General features: G+C 48.3%; 2 protein-coding genes, 1 long non-coding RNA gene and 7 other non-coding genes across 10 annotated transcripts; 3 read left to right on the top strand and 7 right to left on the bottom strand.

Moving 5' to 3' along the window:
- Positions 1-257: 257 nt before the first annotated feature.
- Positions 258-339, bottom strand: trnas-gcu (transfer RNA serine (anticodon GCU)). Its single transcript has one exon. It is a non-coding gene; the product is annotated as a tRNA-Ser (tRNA).
- A 366-nt stretch (positions 340-705) lies between these two features.
- Positions 706-777, top strand: trnag-ucc (transfer RNA glycine (anticodon UCC)). The gene has a single exon. It is a non-coding gene; the product is annotated as a tRNA-Gly (tRNA).
- A 324-nt stretch (positions 778-1,101) lies between these two features.
- On the bottom strand, positions 1,102-1,183 carry trnas-gcu (transfer RNA serine (anticodon GCU)). The gene has a single exon. It is a non-coding gene; the product is annotated as a tRNA-Ser (tRNA).
- Positions 1,184-1,344: 161 nt separating this feature from the next.
- On the bottom strand, positions 1,345-1,416 carry trnaq-cug (transfer RNA glutamine (anticodon CUG)). Its single transcript has one exon. It is a non-coding gene; the product is annotated as a tRNA-Gln (tRNA).
- A 980-nt stretch (positions 1,417-2,396) lies between these two features.
- On the top strand, positions 2,397-2,468 carry trnag-ucc (transfer RNA glycine (anticodon UCC)). Its single transcript has one exon. It is a non-coding gene; the product is annotated as a tRNA-Gly (tRNA).
- A 1,974-nt stretch (positions 2,469-4,442) lies between these two features.
- Positions 4,443-8,789, bottom strand: LOC115548574 (uncharacterized). The gene is made up of 8 exons (XM_030363319.1): positions 7,276-8,789; positions 6,967-7,180; positions 6,082-6,663; positions 5,757-5,969; positions 5,377-5,570; positions 5,096-5,262; positions 4,900-5,001; positions 4,443-4,749 (listed from the first exon to the last, which is right to left on the bottom strand). Exons 1-8 carry the CDS (start codon positions 7,843-7,845, stop codon positions 4,443-4,445), a joined length of 2,349 nt encoding a protein of 782 aa, XP_030219179.1. The 5' UTR covers positions 7,846-8,789.
- A 394-nt stretch (positions 8,790-9,183) lies between these two features.
- LOC115549607 (uncharacterized) lies at positions 9,184-10,359 on the bottom strand. The gene is made up of 2 exons (XR_003977795.1): positions 10,101-10,359; positions 9,184-9,559 (listed from the first exon to the last, which is right to left on the bottom strand). It is a non-coding gene; the product is annotated as an uncharacterized LOC115549607 (long non-coding RNA).
- A 176-nt stretch (positions 10,360-10,535) lies between these two features.
- Positions 10,536-10,607, bottom strand: trnaq-cug (transfer RNA glutamine (anticodon CUG)). Its single transcript has one exon. It is a non-coding gene; the product is annotated as a tRNA-Gln (tRNA).
- A 136-nt stretch (positions 10,608-10,743) lies between these two features.
- Positions 10,744-10,815, top strand: trnag-ucc (transfer RNA glycine (anticodon UCC)). Its single transcript has one exon. It is a non-coding gene; the product is annotated as a tRNA-Gly (tRNA).
- Positions 10,816-12,789: 1,974 nt separating this feature from the next.
- Positions 12,790-17,171, bottom strand: LOC115548573 (uncharacterized). The gene is made up of 8 exons (XM_030363318.1): positions 15,658-17,171; positions 15,349-15,562; positions 14,474-15,055; positions 14,149-14,361; positions 13,724-13,962; positions 13,443-13,609; positions 13,247-13,348; positions 12,790-13,096 (listed from the first exon to the last, which is right to left on the bottom strand). The coding sequence occupies exons 1-8, from the start codon at positions 16,225-16,227 to the stop codon at positions 12,790-12,792; spliced, it is 2,394 nt and encodes a 797-aa protein (XP_030219178.1). The 5' UTR covers positions 16,228-17,171.
- Positions 17,172-17,308: the final 137 nt, after the last annotated feature.

The raw sequence follows: 17,308 nt of genomic DNA, 5'->3' as shown, positions 1-17,308 counted from the left end.
GGTAAATATTGTGCTCCAGACTACATTTTGCCGGAACTGAAATATTTAACCGTGGTTCAGACCATAGAGAATGAACAAGACTCTTGCTTTAGCGAATGAGAACTTTCAAGATCAGTGTCTGTATTTTTTGGCAGTAAAGGTTGTGCTCTAGGCTACAATTAATTGAAATGAAAGGAAAATAGTGCAAAACGTCCTTGATTCATTGTACTTTTTTCCATGAAATGGAAGACGATGTACTTAGGTAAGAATGGTGCAAACGATGAGGATGGGATTCGAACCCACGCGTGCAGAGCACAATGGATTAGCAGTCCATCACCTTAACCACTCGGCCACCCCATCAGCTTATCAACCTCTAAAATACTTTTTATTTTTTCCGAAATGTGGTCGAGACTAAATATGGGCAAGAGAGATTTTTTGAAAAAGTGTTTAAAGTCTCGGTGTTGGAAAAATGGATGAGGGACACAGCGAAGAGCCGTCGTCTGATGCTACACTGCTCTAATAGGTTCCACCGAGACCTGAACTCGGATCGCTGGATTCAGAGTCCAGAGTGCTAACCATTACACCATGGAACCAGTTCATCATAGACTGTTTCAGTAGACTCTGCAACCGTTCTTTAAACTAAATATAAGTGAAAATGACAAATTGAACAGTTCCACCGAGATTTGAGTTTGGGTTTGATGATTTCCTAGTATAATATTCATTGTGGCATTGGTGGTATAGTGGTGAGCATAGCTGCCTTCCAAGCAGTTGACCCGGGTTCGATTCCCGGCCAATGCATTGGTATGCTTTTTCGAATGCCACAGGGATTCAGGACTTTAGAAATCAGTGTCTCTGTTTTCTTTTCGGTAAATATTGTGCTCCAGACTACATTTTGGCGGAACTGAAATATTTAACCGTGGTTCAGACCATAGAGAATGAACAAGACTCTTGCTTTAGCGAATGAGAACTTTCAAGATCAGTGTCTGTATTTTTTGGCAGTAAAGGTTGTGCTCTAGGCTACAATTAATTGAAATGAAAGGAAAATAGTGCAAAACGTCCTTGATTCATTGTACTTTTTTCCATGAAATGGAAGACGATGTACTTATGTAAGAATGGTGCAAACGATGAGGATGGGATTCGAACCCACGCGTGCAGAGCACAATGGATTAGCAGTCCATCACCTTAACCACTCGGCCACCCCATCAGCTTATCAACCTCTAAAATACTTTTTATTTTTTCCGAAATGTGGTCGAGACTAAATATGGGCAAGAGAGATTTTTTGAAAAAGTGTTTAAAGTCTCGGTGTTGGAAAAATGGATGAGGGACACAGCGAAGAGCCGTCGTCTGATGCTACACTGCTCTAATAGGTTCCACCGAGACTTGAACTCGGATCGCTGGATTCAGAGTCCAGAGTGCTAACCATTACACTATGGAACCAGTTCATCATAGACTGTTTCAGTAGACTCTGCAACCGTTCTTTAAACTAAATATAAGTGAAAATGACAAATTGAACAGTTCCACCGAGATTTGAGTTTGGGTTCGATGATTTCCGAGTATAATTTATGTCATTGTGGCATTGGTGGTATAGTGGTGAGCATAGCTGCCTTCCAAGCAGTTGACCCGGGTTTGATTCCCGGCCGATGCATTGGTATGCTTTTTCGAATGCCACAGGGATTCAGGACTTTAGAAATCAGTGTCTCTGTTTTCTTTTCGGTAAATATTGTGCTCCAGACTACATTTTGCCGGAACTGAAATATTTAACCGTGGTTCAGACCATAGAGAATGAACAAGACTCTTGCTTTAGCGAATGAGAACTTTCAAGATCAGTGTCTGTATTTTTTGGCAGTAAAGGTTGTGCTCTAGGCTACAATTAATTGAAATGAAAGGAAAATAGTGCAAAACGTCCTTGATTCATTGTACTTTTTTCCATGAAATGGAAGACGATGTACTTATGTAAGAATGGTGCAAACGATGAGGATGGGATTCGAACCCACGCGTGCAGAGCACAATGCATTAGCAGTCCATCACCTTAACCACTCGGCCACCCCATCAGCTTATCAACCTCTAAAATACTTTTTATTTTTTCCGAAATGTGGTCGAGACTAAATATGGGCAAGAGAGATTTTTTGAAAAAGTGTTTAAAGTCTCGGTGTTGGAAAAATGGATGAGGGACACAGCGAAGAGCCGTCGTCTGATGCTACACTGCTCTAATAGGTTCCACCGAGACCTGAACTCAGATCGCTGGATTCAGAGTCCAGAGTGCTAACCATTACACCATGGAACCAGTTCATCATAGACTGTTTCAGTAGACTCTGCAACCGTTCTTTAAACTAAATATAAGTGAAAATGACAAATTGAACAGTTCCACCGAGATTTGAGTTTGGGTTTGATGATTTCCTAGTATAATATTCATTGTGGCATTGGTGGTATAGTGGTGAGCATAGCTGCCTTCCAAGCAGTTGACCCGGGTTCGATTCCCGGCCAATGCATTGGTATGCTTTTTCGAATGCCACAGGGATTCAGGACTTTAGAAATCAGTGTCTCTGTTTTCTTTTCGGTAAATATTGTGCTCCAGACTACATTTTGCCGGAACTGAAATATTTAACCGTGGTTCAGACCATAGAGAATGAACAAGACTCTTGCTTTAGCGAATGAGAACTTTCAAGATCAGTGTCTGTATTTTTTGGCAGTAAAGGTTGTGCTCTAGGCTACAATTAATTGAAATGAAAGGAAAATAGTGCAAAACGTCCTTGATTCATTGTACTTTTTTCCATGAAATGGAAGACGATGAACTTATGTAAGAATGGTGCAAACGATGAGGATGGGATTCGAACCCACGCGTGCAGAGCACAATGGATTAGCAGTCCATCACCTTAACCACTCGGCCAAAAAAGGGGCAAAAGGGACTGCCCGGCCGGGGGAAAAGAAAAAAAGAGAGAGGAAAGAGGGGGGAAAGAGAGAAAAAGAAAAGGAGAAAAAAGGAGGAAAACGTGCACTATATCATTTTTTATCACCTCTCTTATCTTTTCAACATTGTTTACACACAGTATCATCACTTTAATTTTCATGTCTTTTGCAGGATTCGAACCTGGGCTCTGGCGATATCGCTTGCATCTTCGCTTGTTCTCGAGTCACGTGTCCCCCCCCCCCTCCCAGATACACACACGGACTCTAACTCCACTACACACTTAATTAACATAAAAGCCCTTGTGTTACAGTAACACACAATTATCTTTACACATTGCACATACACTTTCTGCACATTCTTTCTTTTTATATATGGTTATACTATATGTCTTATTTATCTTATGTTGACTGTTTGTTGTGCAATTACATGTTCCGCACCAACTTACCCACAAATAATTCCTGGTTGATGCAAACCTTCCTGGCAATAAAGCTTATTCTGATTCTGACTGGCTTTAGTTTTAACAATCACATTCAATTATGGATGACACTCACTGTCCTGGTATTCAAGAGGAAATTAAATAAAGACGTGAAGGCTGTTCTTGGCTCAAATACAATTATTAAACTTTATTTTAACGACAGAGACGAACAACAGAGAGACAGACAGAGAGACAGAGAGGAACAACAAAGAGACAAACAGACAGAAAGACAGCAACTACACACTATTCCTCCACTCTTCCAGGGTCATTCCTGAGGCAGGACAATACCACCGCCCCTTCAGCTGGGTGTGTCCAGTGACTTTATTTTTGGCCTGGCCGCACCCCTTGCAGGTATAGTGGTAGTTCTCTTTTCTCAGCCTCTTCCGTGCCGGATCCCCCCTTGACGTAAGCTCCTCATCCTCCTGGGCAGCTTTATTGAGCCTCCAGGCGCGTGCCCTTGGCTGGGATGGAGGAGCATCAGGAGATAGGGAATTAGGAAACGGAGGAGCTTGAGGAAGTGGAGGAGCATGAAATGGAGGAGCATGAGGATATGGAGGAGCATATGGAGGAGCATGAGGATATGGAGGAGCATATGGAGGAGCATGAGGATATGGAGTAGAAATGTGAAATGGAGGAGCATGAGGAAGTGGAGGTGCATGAGGATATGGAAATGGAAAGTGCGGATATGGGGGAAGATGAGGAAATGGAGGAAGTGGCCCAAATTGTGGAGGGAACTGGGGAGGTGGAGATGGCGGAGGCTTGTTCGCCGCTAGAGTGCGCTGGCGGGGGAAAGCTTCCCCCTCGTGATTTTCCGGCTCCTCAAATGTCATTGCCCCATGTGCATGTTGCACAGGGGCAGCCGGAAGGGTGTTCAGAGCAGGGAGAGGCTCCTCTGCCAGGTGCACCTGTTTGGGCAGTACAGTGCCTTGCAGCAGCATGTCCCTGTCCTTCCTTTTATCCCTCCTAAGCAGCCTACAACACAAACATTCATTATTTTATGTAAGCCTATCCTCCCTCCCTAAGGTTATTACATATTTTCTAACGAGCATGCAGGTGGAGGTTTTCCTTGAGGTTAAATCTTTATAAACTGTCTTGACTGTATGGGAAAGGTAAATGAAATAACACATACCATGAAGAGACTGTGGTGTTGTTTACTGGCACCAGAACCAGGTCTGTGTCATCACAGACAACCCTGCTGTCCTCAAGCAGCTGTTTGATGTGGCTGTACACGCTTACGATGGACTGAGGGATGGGCATTGTTTTCCCCTTTGTGTCCTTTGGCCTGTTGCGTGACTGCTCAAACTCTTTTAAGAGTCTGAGGCAGACACACTCACAGACCCTGTGAACTTCGGGGTCCTGGGCTGCTTGGCCATGAGTCATGTACAGCCTGTGGGAGAGAAGGATGATATGATATGTACTGTGAACAAGGATATAAAGTCATGAAGAACCAAGTGACAATGTCAACAGGGATTTCAATAAAATAATCTACACATAATAAATACATTTCATAAAATGATATCAAATTGTGGTCAAGCACCTCTCTGCCGCCTGCTGTCCAGGAGCAGAGCCACTCGGCTTCCTCGGCGCTCTCCATGGTCCTCCTGACGCATGCGACTTCTTCTTTGCCTTCTGGGTGTACCTGAACGGTGAAAGAGACATCCATATGCTTAATTCATTCCATGGAATGTATGTTTAATTTTGGTGTAATAATAATAATAATTACTATTTTGTACCTTGAAGGTTTCCGATCCATCGCATGTAAAGCCGCGTACAGGCGAACTATGTCCGCCTCCTCCTTGGCTGACAAGGCCGTGATGGTGCGGTTTAATCCGAGTAGGTAGGCAGCAAGGGCATCTACTGCGTCCCACCCCGGAACGCCCCTCGAATCACATTGGCTGGTCTGAAAAGTGATAAGAGAGAAAAAGAAAAAAGAAGCAAATAAATGTACACTCTTGTTTCTAATATGTGAGCAATGCTAATTTTACATTCATTTATCTTATTGTATGTTATTGACCTCTGTGACAGAGGCAGGCATGCTGATGGCAGGCACGCTGATGGCAGGCATGCTGATGGCATCATCCTCCTCCTCCTCCTCCTCCTCCTCCTCCAGCACCGGCAAGGGGATTTCTGAGATGGAGGCCTGTGATGGAGCCAGCAGGTCGCCTCTATTGGTCTGCTCCAATAAATATTCCACGGCTATGCGTTCGCCTGTAACCAGCATAGACACAAAGATAAAGAAAGGACATACATACTGTACATACATCCATCTCCTACATGAATAGCACAATCTTTGCACTCAAGAAATGCATGTCCTCTGGGTAGGGGGGTGCCTAAGAAAAAGAGGAGGGGATGTAATACTCCGGGCAACCAGTGTTGCTCTGAGATCTCTCTTACCAGTAGGTTTCCCAGGAAGGGTGAACTCTGGCACCAGAGCACAACCATGCACACGCTGGCTTAGGTTGTTAAGGTGGGACATCAACCGAACATCGAAGCTTCTTAGGGTGGAGGCCCCCTCCACATCTACTGCCTCCTTGGCCCGGCCCATGTTCCACCTTGATATACCCTCCAGCATGTACATTTGCATGTGCACCGCATTGCACCGCCAGCCTAAGAAACAAAACACTCTGTCCAGTCAACCCTTATTGTAAAGTGAATACATATGAATACCCGTCAGTGGTAATTGTGCTATTTTGAATAATCACAACACATGCAAATGTACCTGGAATGAAAGCACACTGGTGCCGGTGGAAACTCTCCAGGGAGGAGGACCCCCTACCACACCTAAGGATGTCCAGCTCCTTGCCGCCCTTCTGGAGTGTCCCCACCTTTGTGTAGAGTGCAACACCTGCAGGGTCTTGGAGGCACTCCAGGTGCTTCTGCTGAACTTCCCACACGTGGCGCATGCTGTCATGGCTCACCAGACGCAGCCCTGTGGTGTCTGTGAGCTCCCACACAGATTCCAGGAGCCCTGAAATACTGCTCCGCATCTCCTCCACTCCACGCGTCCTCCTCCTGCAGTGCCTCTTCATTTCAGCTGAGCTGATGGTGGCCATGAGCTGGTCGTCAGTGGGAGTATGTCCGCTGTGGCTGCTCTTCCACTCCGCTCTCTTGGCCTCCTTCAGGCGTTGCACATCCTCCTGGTCCCAGAGAAAAATGCAGGCGGAAAGCTTGGCACAAAAGGTGCCATAGAGAGGGTGGTGTTCGGTTGTGAGGCCGCAGTTAAAGCGCCTCATAAAATGGAAGCTATCCAGGCGCACTGCAGACCTCCATGGGCGAAAGAGTTTTGCCACTGCAGACACACCTGTGAAAAACAACCATTCTTAATACCATAGACCACAACACCTTTGTGTGGTTACTCCCAATTGCCTGACACTTCTCCCCAAAGTAGCATTGGTATTAAATAAATACATTTAATACAAATGCTACCAACAGTGTGTCTGTGTGTGTGTTAGTGAGTGAGTAAGTGTGTGTGTGTGTGTGTGTGTGTGTGTGTGTGTGTGTGTGTGTGTGTGTGTGTGTGTGTGTGTGTGTGTGTGTGTGTGTGTGTCTGTGTGTCTGTGTGTCTGTGTGTCTGTGTGTGAGTGAGAGAGCAATTTTCACACACCTGACTGGCTGCAGCAGTCCCGATCAACATAGATGGCCTCAGGTTCAGGTTGGCCCGCATTCCTATACCGGGTGACGACGCCCTGGCACAACTCCTCTAACCCTGCACCTTCACCCGCCGTCAGCACAGAGTTCAACACCTGGCCAAACTCGTTGCCGATGTTCGACATCCAGGCGGCACTGTCCCCGATTTCACCAGCCAGCTTCTTGGTGACCTGTAAAACAAACACAAGCACTATGAAGTAAACCAATTTCCTGTTTGGTTGTAATTATACAATTTTGTATATTTTTCTACTGTTGAAACCCTCACCTTCTTTGTGGAGTCCATTTTCAGGATTCTCCCATAGGTTGAAGTGATCACACCCTTCATCTCCTCCACGTGGCTGAGGATGTCGTTGGAGTGGACTGTCTCAAACCACTGGGCGAGTGGAAGGGGCCTGAAGGGTGGTGGAGGAGGGTATATGGCTGCAGAGAGGACAAATGTAGCCATCTTTTTGTGCAGCTCGCAGTCAGCCAGGTAGCGGATGGTCTGCCGGGCCCACTCCTCGCTGTGACCTTCCGCTATGGCAGACTGGAGGTAGGAGGAACTGTTCCCGCTGGTCCTCGGCTTCAGGAAGGTCATCACTTTCCTATCCAGAGCCAGCTGTGTTGTGAGGACAGCGGGAAACAGGCTCCTGTGTGCCACATCCAGCTGCGAGAGCATGTCGCAGCTCCATGGGCAGACCGGCTGCGAGCACCTGCAGCAACGTGGATAGTCCGCTCCCACAAGATAATAGCGGCTATCCACGTCGATCACCTCCCTTACCTTCCGGTAAATCCCGGAGCTGTTCATCTTTGAGGAACACTGGGGGCACTTTGAGGGGATCCCCCACATCCTCATCGGTGCCCAGATAAACAGCCTCTGCCGGAAGTACCAGCCAGGCTCAGGAGGGGATGGTTTGGGCTCCAGTGGAGGGTGAAACCAGCAGGCCTGGATCTTTTGCTTGAGTTGGCCTGTAGGCTCATACAAGCATTTGGAAACCCAGACCTGATCGGCTTCCTGGATCACCCTTCTGAACTGGTCAGGCAGGAAACCTTTCCAGTTGACCCTCTGTGCTGCAGGTGGTGGAGCTGCCGTGTGGTGTGGCGCGGCAGAGCAGGATGAAGAAGGGGGCAGAGACGGCTCTGATGGTACCCTGAAGTGTGCTGCAGGTGGTGGAGCTGCCGTGTGGTGTGGCGCGGCAGAGCAGGGTGAAGAAGGGGGCAGAGACGGCTTTGATGGTACCCTGAAGTGTGCTGCAGGTGGTGGAGCTGCCGTGTGGTGTGGCGCGGCAGAGTAGGATGAAGAAGGGGGCAGAGACGGCTCTGATGGTACCCTGAAGTGTGCTGCAGGTGGTGGAGCTGCCGTGTGGTGTGGCGCGGCAGAGCAGGGTGAAGAAGGGGGCAGAGACGGCTTTGATGGTACCCTGAAGTGTGCTGCAGGTGGTGGAGCTGCCGTGTGGTGTGGCGCGGCAGAGCAGGATGAAGAAGGGGGCAGAGACGGCTTTGATGGTACCCTGAAGGCATAGTGAACCACTTCGATGTGGTTCAAAAGACCAACAGCACCCTGCACCTTGGCCCCACAGGTATCACACTGCTCCTCCGTGTGGTGGTCCGACAGGTGCTGGGTGAACCGGTCTCCCTCCACATGCAGGTTGCACAGGCAGCACTGCACTCCCTCTCCTGCTTCTGCGTCTCCTCTCCCTGCCTCTGCGTTGACTGCCCCTGCCTCTGTGTCTCCTCCTCTCGCTGCCTCTGTGTCTCCTCCTCTCGCTGCCTCTGTCTCTCCTCCTCTCGCTGCCTCTGTGTCTCCTCCTCTCGCTGCCTCTGTCTCTCCTCCTCTCGCTGCCTCTGTCTCTCCTCCTCTCGCTGCCTCTGTCTCTCCTCCTCTCGCTGCCTCTGTCTCTCCTCCTCTCGCTGCCTCTGTGCCTCCTCTCGCTGCCTCTGTGCCTCCTCTCGCTGCCTCTGTCTCTCCTCTCCCTACGTCCGTGCTCCCTGCCTCGTCCGTCTTAACTCCTCCTGCCTCACTAGACCCAGCAGCGCCTGATGACAGATCTGCTGGCTGGGGGGGGGGGGGGGGGGGGGGTTACAAAAAGAGGGCCATGCTATGCTACATGCAACTAAGAATCCTACACTACTATACTAGTTTTCTCCAGAATGGTACAGATACATATTGTTCAATAAATAAATCCACAAAATAGAACGATGCATTGAATAGTGTTTATTCTGACATGTTAAAAGAAAATCAATAAAAAGCAAACAGGCTTTGAAAACATCAGAGGCATTACTGCAAAATCACTGAAGCCCACCAGAGGAAAAAACAAACAAACAAACCAGCAAACAATCAATTAGTAAATAATTTCACCTACCTTGTGGAACCCACAGGAGCACTTAAGGCTTCTCCCAAACAGATCCTTGGTGTTAATTTGCTTCTGCAGCGGGCAAGCATCTATTTTTTCTAAGGCCTTTTTCCATTTTTTGGCCCCTGGCCGTTTGCCTGTGGTAAAATGGAATTGGCCCCGAGCATACTTGAGGCATACATCCCTCCAATAGGAATCAGGCTTTGCTTCCTTCATCTGCAAACATCAAATGTAAAACAGGTTAATGTCGAGCTAGGCTATGTGTGTGTACAGACAGACAGATTGGTAGAAATGATACATGTGTATGTATTTATATATGTATGTTTGTAGGTGGGTAGGTATGTTTTGCATTACTGTTTTATTACTATACAAATAAAGTTCTAATAATATTAATGTTATCATCATTATTTGTATTATTCAATCAATCAATATTTTCATACGAAGACATTGTAGCACAAAGTGCTTCACAAAATAAAAGCAGGCAAACTAAAGGATCATTATTGTTAATAATTAAACTTGGCACAATTAAACTTGTTTCATACACCTGTTTGCGCTGTTCAAGCACATAACAAGACTCCATTACCGGAGGGGATGAAACTTGGCAAGGATCATTATTGTTAATAATTAAACTTGGCACAATTAAACTTGTTTCATACACCTGTTTGCGCTGTTCAAGCACATAACAAGACTCCATTACCGGAGGGGATGAAACTTGGCACAACTATTTCGTTTATACGACAAATAAATACGTTATTACCTTTCTACCGATGTTTTATCTCCCGCAAGCGGTGGAAAAAATGGCTGCGACTCTAACGCGATGTTCATCGTATATTCCCGCCCCTCCCGCGTCACGTGACCTATACTGTTCGGAACTGTGTTCGGATCTCATTCGAAACTCTTTGATCTCTGAAGGAATATGTTCGGACCTGGTTAGGAGCATGTTAGGACCTCGTTCGGATTTGTTCGGACCTTTTGTAATGTGTTCGGACCTCGGAGGCAGTCCGAAAACCCGCAGGTACGGCCACCCCATCAGCTTAGCAACCTCTAAAATACTTTTTATTTTTTCCGAAATGTGGTCGAGACTAAATATGGGCAAGAGAGAATTTTTGAAAAAGTGTTTAAAGTCTCGGTGTTGGAAAAATGGATGAGGGACACAGCGTAGAGCCGTCGTCTGATGCTACACTGCTCTAATAGGTTCCACCGAGACTTGAACTCGGATCGCTGGATTCAGAGTCCAGAGTGCTAACCATTACACCATGGAACCAGTTCATCATAGACTGTTTCAGTTGACTGTGCAACCGTTCTTAAAACTAAATATAAGTGAAAATGACAAATTGAACAGTTCCACCGAGATTTGAGTTTGGGTTCGATGATTTCCGAGTATAATTTATGTCATTGTGGCATTGGTGGTATAGTGGTGAGCATAGCTGCCTTCCAAGCAGTTGACCTGGGTTCGATTCCCGGCCAATGCATTGGTATGCTATTTCGAATGCCACAGGGACTCAGGACTTTAGAAATCAGTGTCTCTGTTTTCTTTTCTGTAAATATTGTGCCCTAGACTACATTTTGGCGGAAGTGAAATATTTAACCGTGGTTCAGACCATAGAGAATGAACAAGACTCTTGCTTTAGCGAATGAGAACTTTCAAGATCAGTGTCGGTATTTTTTGGCAGTAAAGGTTGTGCTCTAGGCTACAATTAATTGAAATGAAAGGAAAATAGTGCAAAACGTCCCTGATTCATTGTACTTTTTTCCATGAAATGGAAGACGATGTACTTATGTAAGAATGGTGCAATCGATGAGGATGGGATTCGAACCCACGCGTGCAGAGCACAATGGATTAGCAGTCCATCACCTTAACCACTCGGCCAAAAAAGGGGCAAAAGGGACTGCCCGGCCGGGGGAAAAGAAAAAAAGAGAGAGGAAAGAGGGGGGAAAGAGAGAAAAAGAAAAGGAGAAAAAAGGAGGAAAACGTGCACTATATCATTTTTTATCACCTCTCTTATCTTTTCAACATTGTTTACACACAGTATCATCACTTTAATTTTCATGTCTTTTGCAGGATTCGAACCTGGGCTCTGGCGATATCGCTTGCATCTTCGCTTGTTCTCGAGTCACGTGTCCCCCCCCCCCTCCCAGATACACACACGGACTCTAACTCCACTACACACTTAATTAACATAAAAGCCCTTGTGTTACAGTAACACACAATTATCTTTACACATTGCACATACACTTTCTGCACATTCTTTCTTTTTATATATGGTTATACTATATGTCTTATTTATCTTATGTTGACTGTTTGTTGTGCAATTACATGTTCCGCACCAACTTACCCACAAATAATTCCTGGTTGATGCAAACCTTCCTGGCAATAAAGCTTATTCTGATTCTGACTGGCTTTAGTTTTAACAATCACATTCAATTATGGATGACACTCACTGTCCTGGTATTCAAGAGGAAATTAAATAAAGACGTGAAGGCTGTTCTTGGCTCAAATACAATTATTAAACTTTATTTTAACGACAGAGACGAACAACAGAGAGACAGACAGAGAGACAGAGAGGAACAACAAAGAGACAAACAGACAGAAAGACAGCAACTACACACTATTCCTCCACTCTTCCAGGGTCATTCCTGAGGCAGGACAATACCACCGCCCCTTCAGCTGGGTGTGTCCAGTGACTTTATTTTTGGCCTGGCCGCACCCCTTGCAGGTATAGTGGTAGTTCTCTTTTCTCAGCCTCTTCCGTGCCGGATCCCCCCTTGACGTAAGCTCCTCATCCTCCTGGGCAGCTTTATTGAGCCTCCAGGCGCGTGCCCTTGGCTGGGATGGAGGAGCATCAGGAGATAGGGAATTAGGAAACGGAGGAGCTTGAGGAAGTGGAGGAGCATGAAATGGAGGAGCATGAGGATATGGAGGAGCATATGGAGGAGCATGAGGATATGGAGGAGCATATGGAGGAGCATGAGGATATGGAGTAGAAATGTGAAATGGAGGAGCATGAGGAAGTGGAGGTGCATGAGGATATGGAAATGGAAAGTGCGGATATGGGGGAAGATGAGGAAATGGAGGAAGTGGCCCAAATTGTGGAGGGAACTGGGGAGGTGGAGATGGCGGAGGCTTGTTCGCCGCTAGAGTGCGCTGGCGGGGGAAAGCTTCCCCCTCGTGATTTTCCGGCTCCTCAAATGTCATTGCCCCATGTGCATGTTGCACAGGGGCAGCCGGAAGGGTGTTCAGAGCAGGGAGAGGCTCCTCTGCCAGGTGCACCTGTTTGGGCAGTACAGTGCCTTGCAGCAGCATGTCCCTGTCCTTCCTTTTATCCCTCCTAAGCAGCCTACAACACAAACATTCATTATTTTATGTAAGCCTATCCTCCCTCCCTAAGGTTATTACATATTTTCTAACGAGCATGCAGGTGGAGGTTTTCCTTGAGGTTAAATCTTTATAAACTGTCTTGACTGTATGGGAAAGGTAAATGAAATAACACATACCATGAAGAGACTGTGGTGTTGTTTACTGGCACCAGAACCAGGTCTGTGTCATCACAGACAACCCTGCTGTCCTCAAGCAGCTGTTTGATGTGGCTGTACACGCTTACGATGGACTGAGGGATGGGCATTGTTTTCCCCTTTGTGTCCTTTGGCCTGTTGCGTGACTGCTCAAACTCTTTTAAGAGTCTGAGGCAGACACACTCACAGACCCTGTGAACTTCGGGGTCCTGGGCTGCTTGGCCATGAGTCATGTACAGCCTGTGGGAGAGAAGGATGATATGATATGTACTGTGAACAAGGATATAAAGTCATGAAGAACCAAGTGACAATGTCAACAGGGATTTCAATAAAATAATCTACACATAATAAATACATTTCATAAAATGATATCAAATTGTGGTCAAGCACCTCTCTGCCGCCTGCTGTCCAGGAGCAGAGCCACTCGGCTTCCTCGGCGCTCTCCATGGTCCTCCTGACGCATGCGACTTCTTCTTTGCCTTCTGGGTGTACCTGAACGGTGAAAGAGACATCCATATGCTTAATTCATTCCATGGAATGTATGTTTAATTTTGGTGTAATAATAATAATAATTACTATTTTGTACCTTGAAGGTTTCCGATCCATCGCATGTAAAGCCGCGTACAGGCGAACTATGTCCGCCTCCTCCTTGGCTGACAAGGCCGTGATGGTGCGGTTTAATCCGAGTAGGTAGGCAGCAAGGGCATCTACTGCGTCCCACCCCGGAACGCCCCTCGAATCACATTGGCTGGTCTGAAAAGTGATAAGAGAGAAAAAGAAAAAAGAAGCAAATAAATGTACACTCTTGTTTCTAATATGTGAGCAATGCTAATTTTACATTCATTTATCTTATTGTATGTTATTGACCTCTGTGACAGAGGCAGGCATGCTGATGGCAGGCACGCTGATGGCAGGCACGCTGATGGCAGGCACGCTGATGGCAGGCACGCTGATGGCAGGCATGCTGATGGCATCATCCTCCTCCTCCTCCTCCTCCTCCTCCTCCAGCACCGGCAAGGGGATTTCTGAGATGGAGGCCTGTGATGGAGCCAGCAGGTCGCCTCTATTGGTCTGCTCCAATAAATATTCCACGGCTATGCGTTCGCCTGTAACCAGCATAGACACAAAGATAAAGAAAGGACATACATACTGTACATACATCCATCTCCTACATGAATAGCACAATCTTTGCACTCAAGAAATGCATGTCCTCTGGGTAGGGGGGTGCCTAAGAAAAAGAGGAGGGGATGTAATACTCCGGGCAACCAGTGTTGCTCTGAGATCTCTCTTACCAGTAGGTTTCCCAGGAAGGGTGAACTCTGGCACCAGAGCACAACCATGCACACGCTGGCTTAGGTTGTTAAGGTGGGACATCAACCGAACATCGAAGCTTCTTAGGGTGGAGGCCCCCTCCACATCTACTGCCTCCTTGGCCCGGCCCATGTTCCACCTTGATATACCCTCCAGCATGTACATTTGCATGTGCACCGCATTGCACCGCCAGCCTAAGAAACAAAACACTCTGTCCAGTCAACCCTTATTGTAAAGTGAATACATATGAATACCCGTCAGTGGTAATTGTGCTATTTTGAATAATCACAACACATGCAAATGTACCTGGAATGAAAGCACACTGGTGCCGGTGGAAACTCTCCAGGGAGGAGGACCCCCTACCACACCTAAGGATGTCCAGCTCCTTGCCGCCCTTCTGGAGTGTCCCCACCTTTGTGTAGAGTGCAACACCTGCAGGGTCTTGGAGGCACTCCAGGTGCTTCTGCTGAACTTCCCACACGTGGCGCATGCTGTCATGGCTCACCAGACGCAGCCCTGTGGTGTCTGTGAGCTCCCACACAGATTCCAGGAGCCCTGAAATACTGCTCCGCATCTCCTCCACTCCACGCGTCCTCCTCCTGCAGTGCCTCTTCATTTCAGCTGAGCTGATGGTGGCCATGAGCTGGTCGTCAGTGGGAGTATGTCCGCTGTGGCTGCTCTTCCACTCCGCTCTCTTGGCCTCCTTCAGGCGTTGCACATCCTCCTGGTCCCAGAGAAAAATGCAGGCGGAAAGCTTGGCACAAAAGGTGCCATAGAGAGGGTGGTGTTCGGTTGTGAGGCCGCAGTTAAAGCGCCTCATAAAATGGAAGCTATCCAGGCGCACTGCAGACCTCCATGGGCGAAAGAGTTTTGCCACTGCAGACACACCTGTGAAAAACAACCATTCTTAATACCATAGACCACAACACCTTTGTGTGGTTACTCCCAATTGCCTGACACTTCTCCCCAAAGTAGCATTGGTATTAAATAAATACATTTAATACAAATGCTACCAACAGTGTGTCTGTGTGTGTGTTAGTGAGTGAGTAAGTGTGTGTGTGTGTGTGTGTGTGTGTGTGTGTGTGTGTGTGTGTGTGTGTGTGTGTGTGTGTGTGTGTGTGTGTCTGTGTGTCTGTGTGTCTGTGTGTCTGTGTGTGAGTGAGAGAGCAATTTTCACACACCTGACTGGCTGCAGCAGTCCCGATCAACATAGATGGCCTCAGGTTCAGGTTGGCCCGCATTCCTATACCGGGTGACGACGCCCTGGCACAACTCCTCTAACCCTGCACCTTCACCCGCCGTCAGCACAGAGTTCAACACCTGGCCAAACTCGTTGCCGATGTTCGACATCCAGGCGGCACTGTCCCCGATTTCACCAGCCAGCTTCTTGGTGACCTGTAAAACAAACACAAGCACTATGAAGTAAACCAATTTCCTGTTTGGTTGTAATTATACAATTTTGTATATTTTTCTACTGTTGAAACCCTCACCTTCTTTGTGGAGTCCATTTTCAGGATTCTCCCATAGGTTGAAGTGATCACACCCTTCATCTCCTCCACGTGGCTGAGGATGTCGTTGGAGTGGACTGTCTCAAACCACTGGGCGAGTGGAAGGGGCCTGAAGGGTGGTGGAGGAGGGTATATGGCTGCAGAGAGGACAAATGTAGCCATCTTTTTGTGCAGCTCGCAGTCAGCCAGGTAGCGGATGGTCTGCCGGGCCCACTCCTCGCTGTGACCTTCCGCTATGGCAGACTGGAGGTAGGAGGAACTGTTCCCGCTGGTCCTCGGCTTCAGGAAGGTCATCACTTTCCTATCCAGAGCCAGCTGTGTTGTGAGGACAGCGGGAAACAGGCTCCTGTGTGCCACATCCAGCTGCGAGAGCATGTCGCAGCTCCATGGGCAGACCGGCTGCGAGCACCTGCAGCAACGTGGATAGTCCGCTCCCACAAGATAATAGCGGCTATCCACGTCGATCACCTCCCTTACCTTCCGGTAAATCCCGGAGCTGTTCATCTTTGAGGAACACTGGGGGCACTTTGAGGGGATCCCCCACATCCTCATCGGTGCCCAGATAAACAGCCTCTGCCGGAAGTACCAGCCAGGCTCAGGAGGGGATGGTTTGGGCTCCAGTGGAGGGTGAAACCAGCAGGCCTGGATCTTTTGCTTGAGTTGGCCTGTAGGCTCATACAAGCATTTGGAAACCCAGACCTGATCGGCTTCCTGGATCACCCTTCTGAACTGGTCAGGCAGGAAACCTTTCCAGTTGACCCTCTGTGCTGCAGGTGGTGGAGCTGCCGTGTGGTGTGGCGCGGCAGAGCAGGATGAAGAAGGGGGCAGAGACGGCTCTGATGGTACCCTGAAGTGTGCTGCAGGTGGTGGAGCTGCCGTGTGGTGTGGCGCGGCAGAGCAGGGTGAAGAAGGGGGCAGAGACGGCTTTGATGGTACCCTGAAGTGTGCTGCAGGTGGTGGAGCTGCCGTGTGGTGTGGCGCGGCAGAGTAGGATGAAGAAGGGGGCAGAGACGGCTCTGATGGTACCCTGAAGTGTGCTGCAGGTGGTGGAGCTGCCGTGTGGTGTGGCGCGGCAGAGCAGGGTGAAGAAGGGGGCAGAGACGGCTTTGATGGTACCCTGAAGTGTGCTGCAGGTGGTGGAGCTGCCGTGTGGTGTGGCGCGGCAGAGCAGGATGAAGAAGGGGGCAGAGACGGCTTTGATGGTACCCTGAAGGCATAGTGAACCACTTCGATGTGGTTCAAAAGACCAACAGCACCCTGCACCTTGGCCCCACAGGTATCACACTGCTCCTCCGTGTGGTGGTCCGACAGGTGCTGGGTGAACCGGTCTCCCTCCACATGCAGGTTGCACAGGCAGCACTGCACTCCCTCTCCTGCTTCTGCGTCTCCTCTCCCTGCCTCTGCGTTGACTGCCCCTGCCTCTGTGTCTCCTCCTCTCGCTGCCTCTGTGTCTCCTCCTCTCGCTGCCTCTGTCTCTCCTCCTCTCGCTGCCTCTGTGTCTCCTCCTCTCGCTGCCTCTGTCTCTCCTCCTCTCGCTGCCTCTGTCTCTCCTCCTCTCGCTGCCTCTGTCTCTCCTCCTCTCGCTGCCTCTGTCTCTCCTCCTCTCGCTGCCTCTGTGCCTCCTCTCGCTGCC

This window comes from Gadus morhua, chromosome 8, assembly GCF_902167405.1.
Source record: "Gadus morhua chromosome 8, gadMor3.0, whole genome shotgun sequence".
In the NCBI taxonomy this organism is placed as follows: domain Eukaryota; kingdom Metazoa; phylum Chordata; class Actinopteri; order Gadiformes; family Gadidae; genus Gadus; species Gadus morhua.
Note: the sequence above shows the minus strand (reverse complement) of the source record. Positions and strands in the feature narration are given on the sequence as shown.

What these genes read in the sequence shown, in the direction of transcription:
- LOC115548573 (XM_030363318.1), bottom strand. Translation starts at nt 16,227, where the DNA reads ATGAGGATGTGGGGGATCCCCTCAAAGTGCCCCCAGTGTTCCTCAAAG. An exon ending in AAATGGACTCCACAAAGAAG is followed by an intron (nt 15,563 to 15,657) that starts GTGAGGGTTTCA and finishes TTTGTTTTACAG; the next exon opens with GTCACCAAGAAGCTGGCTGG. An exon ending in CCTTCCTGGGAAACCTACTG is followed by an intron (nt 13,963 to 14,148) that starts GTAAGAGAGATC and finishes TGCTGGTTACAG; the next exon opens with GCGAACGCATAGCCGTGGAA.
- LOC115548574 (XM_030363319.1), bottom strand. Translation starts at nt 7,845, where the DNA reads ATGAGGATGTGGGGGATCCCCTCAAAGTGCCCCCAGTGTTCCTCAAAG. An exon ending in GGACTGCTGCAGCCAGTCAG is followed by an intron (nt 6,664 to 6,966) that starts GTGTGTGAAAAT and finishes TGTTTTTCACAG; the next exon opens with GTGTGTCTGCAGTGGCAAAA. An exon ending in ATGGATCGGAAACCTTCAAG is followed by an intron (nt 5,002 to 5,095) that starts GTACAAAATAGT and finishes TTCACCGTTCAG; the next exon opens with GTACACCCAGAAGGCAAAGA.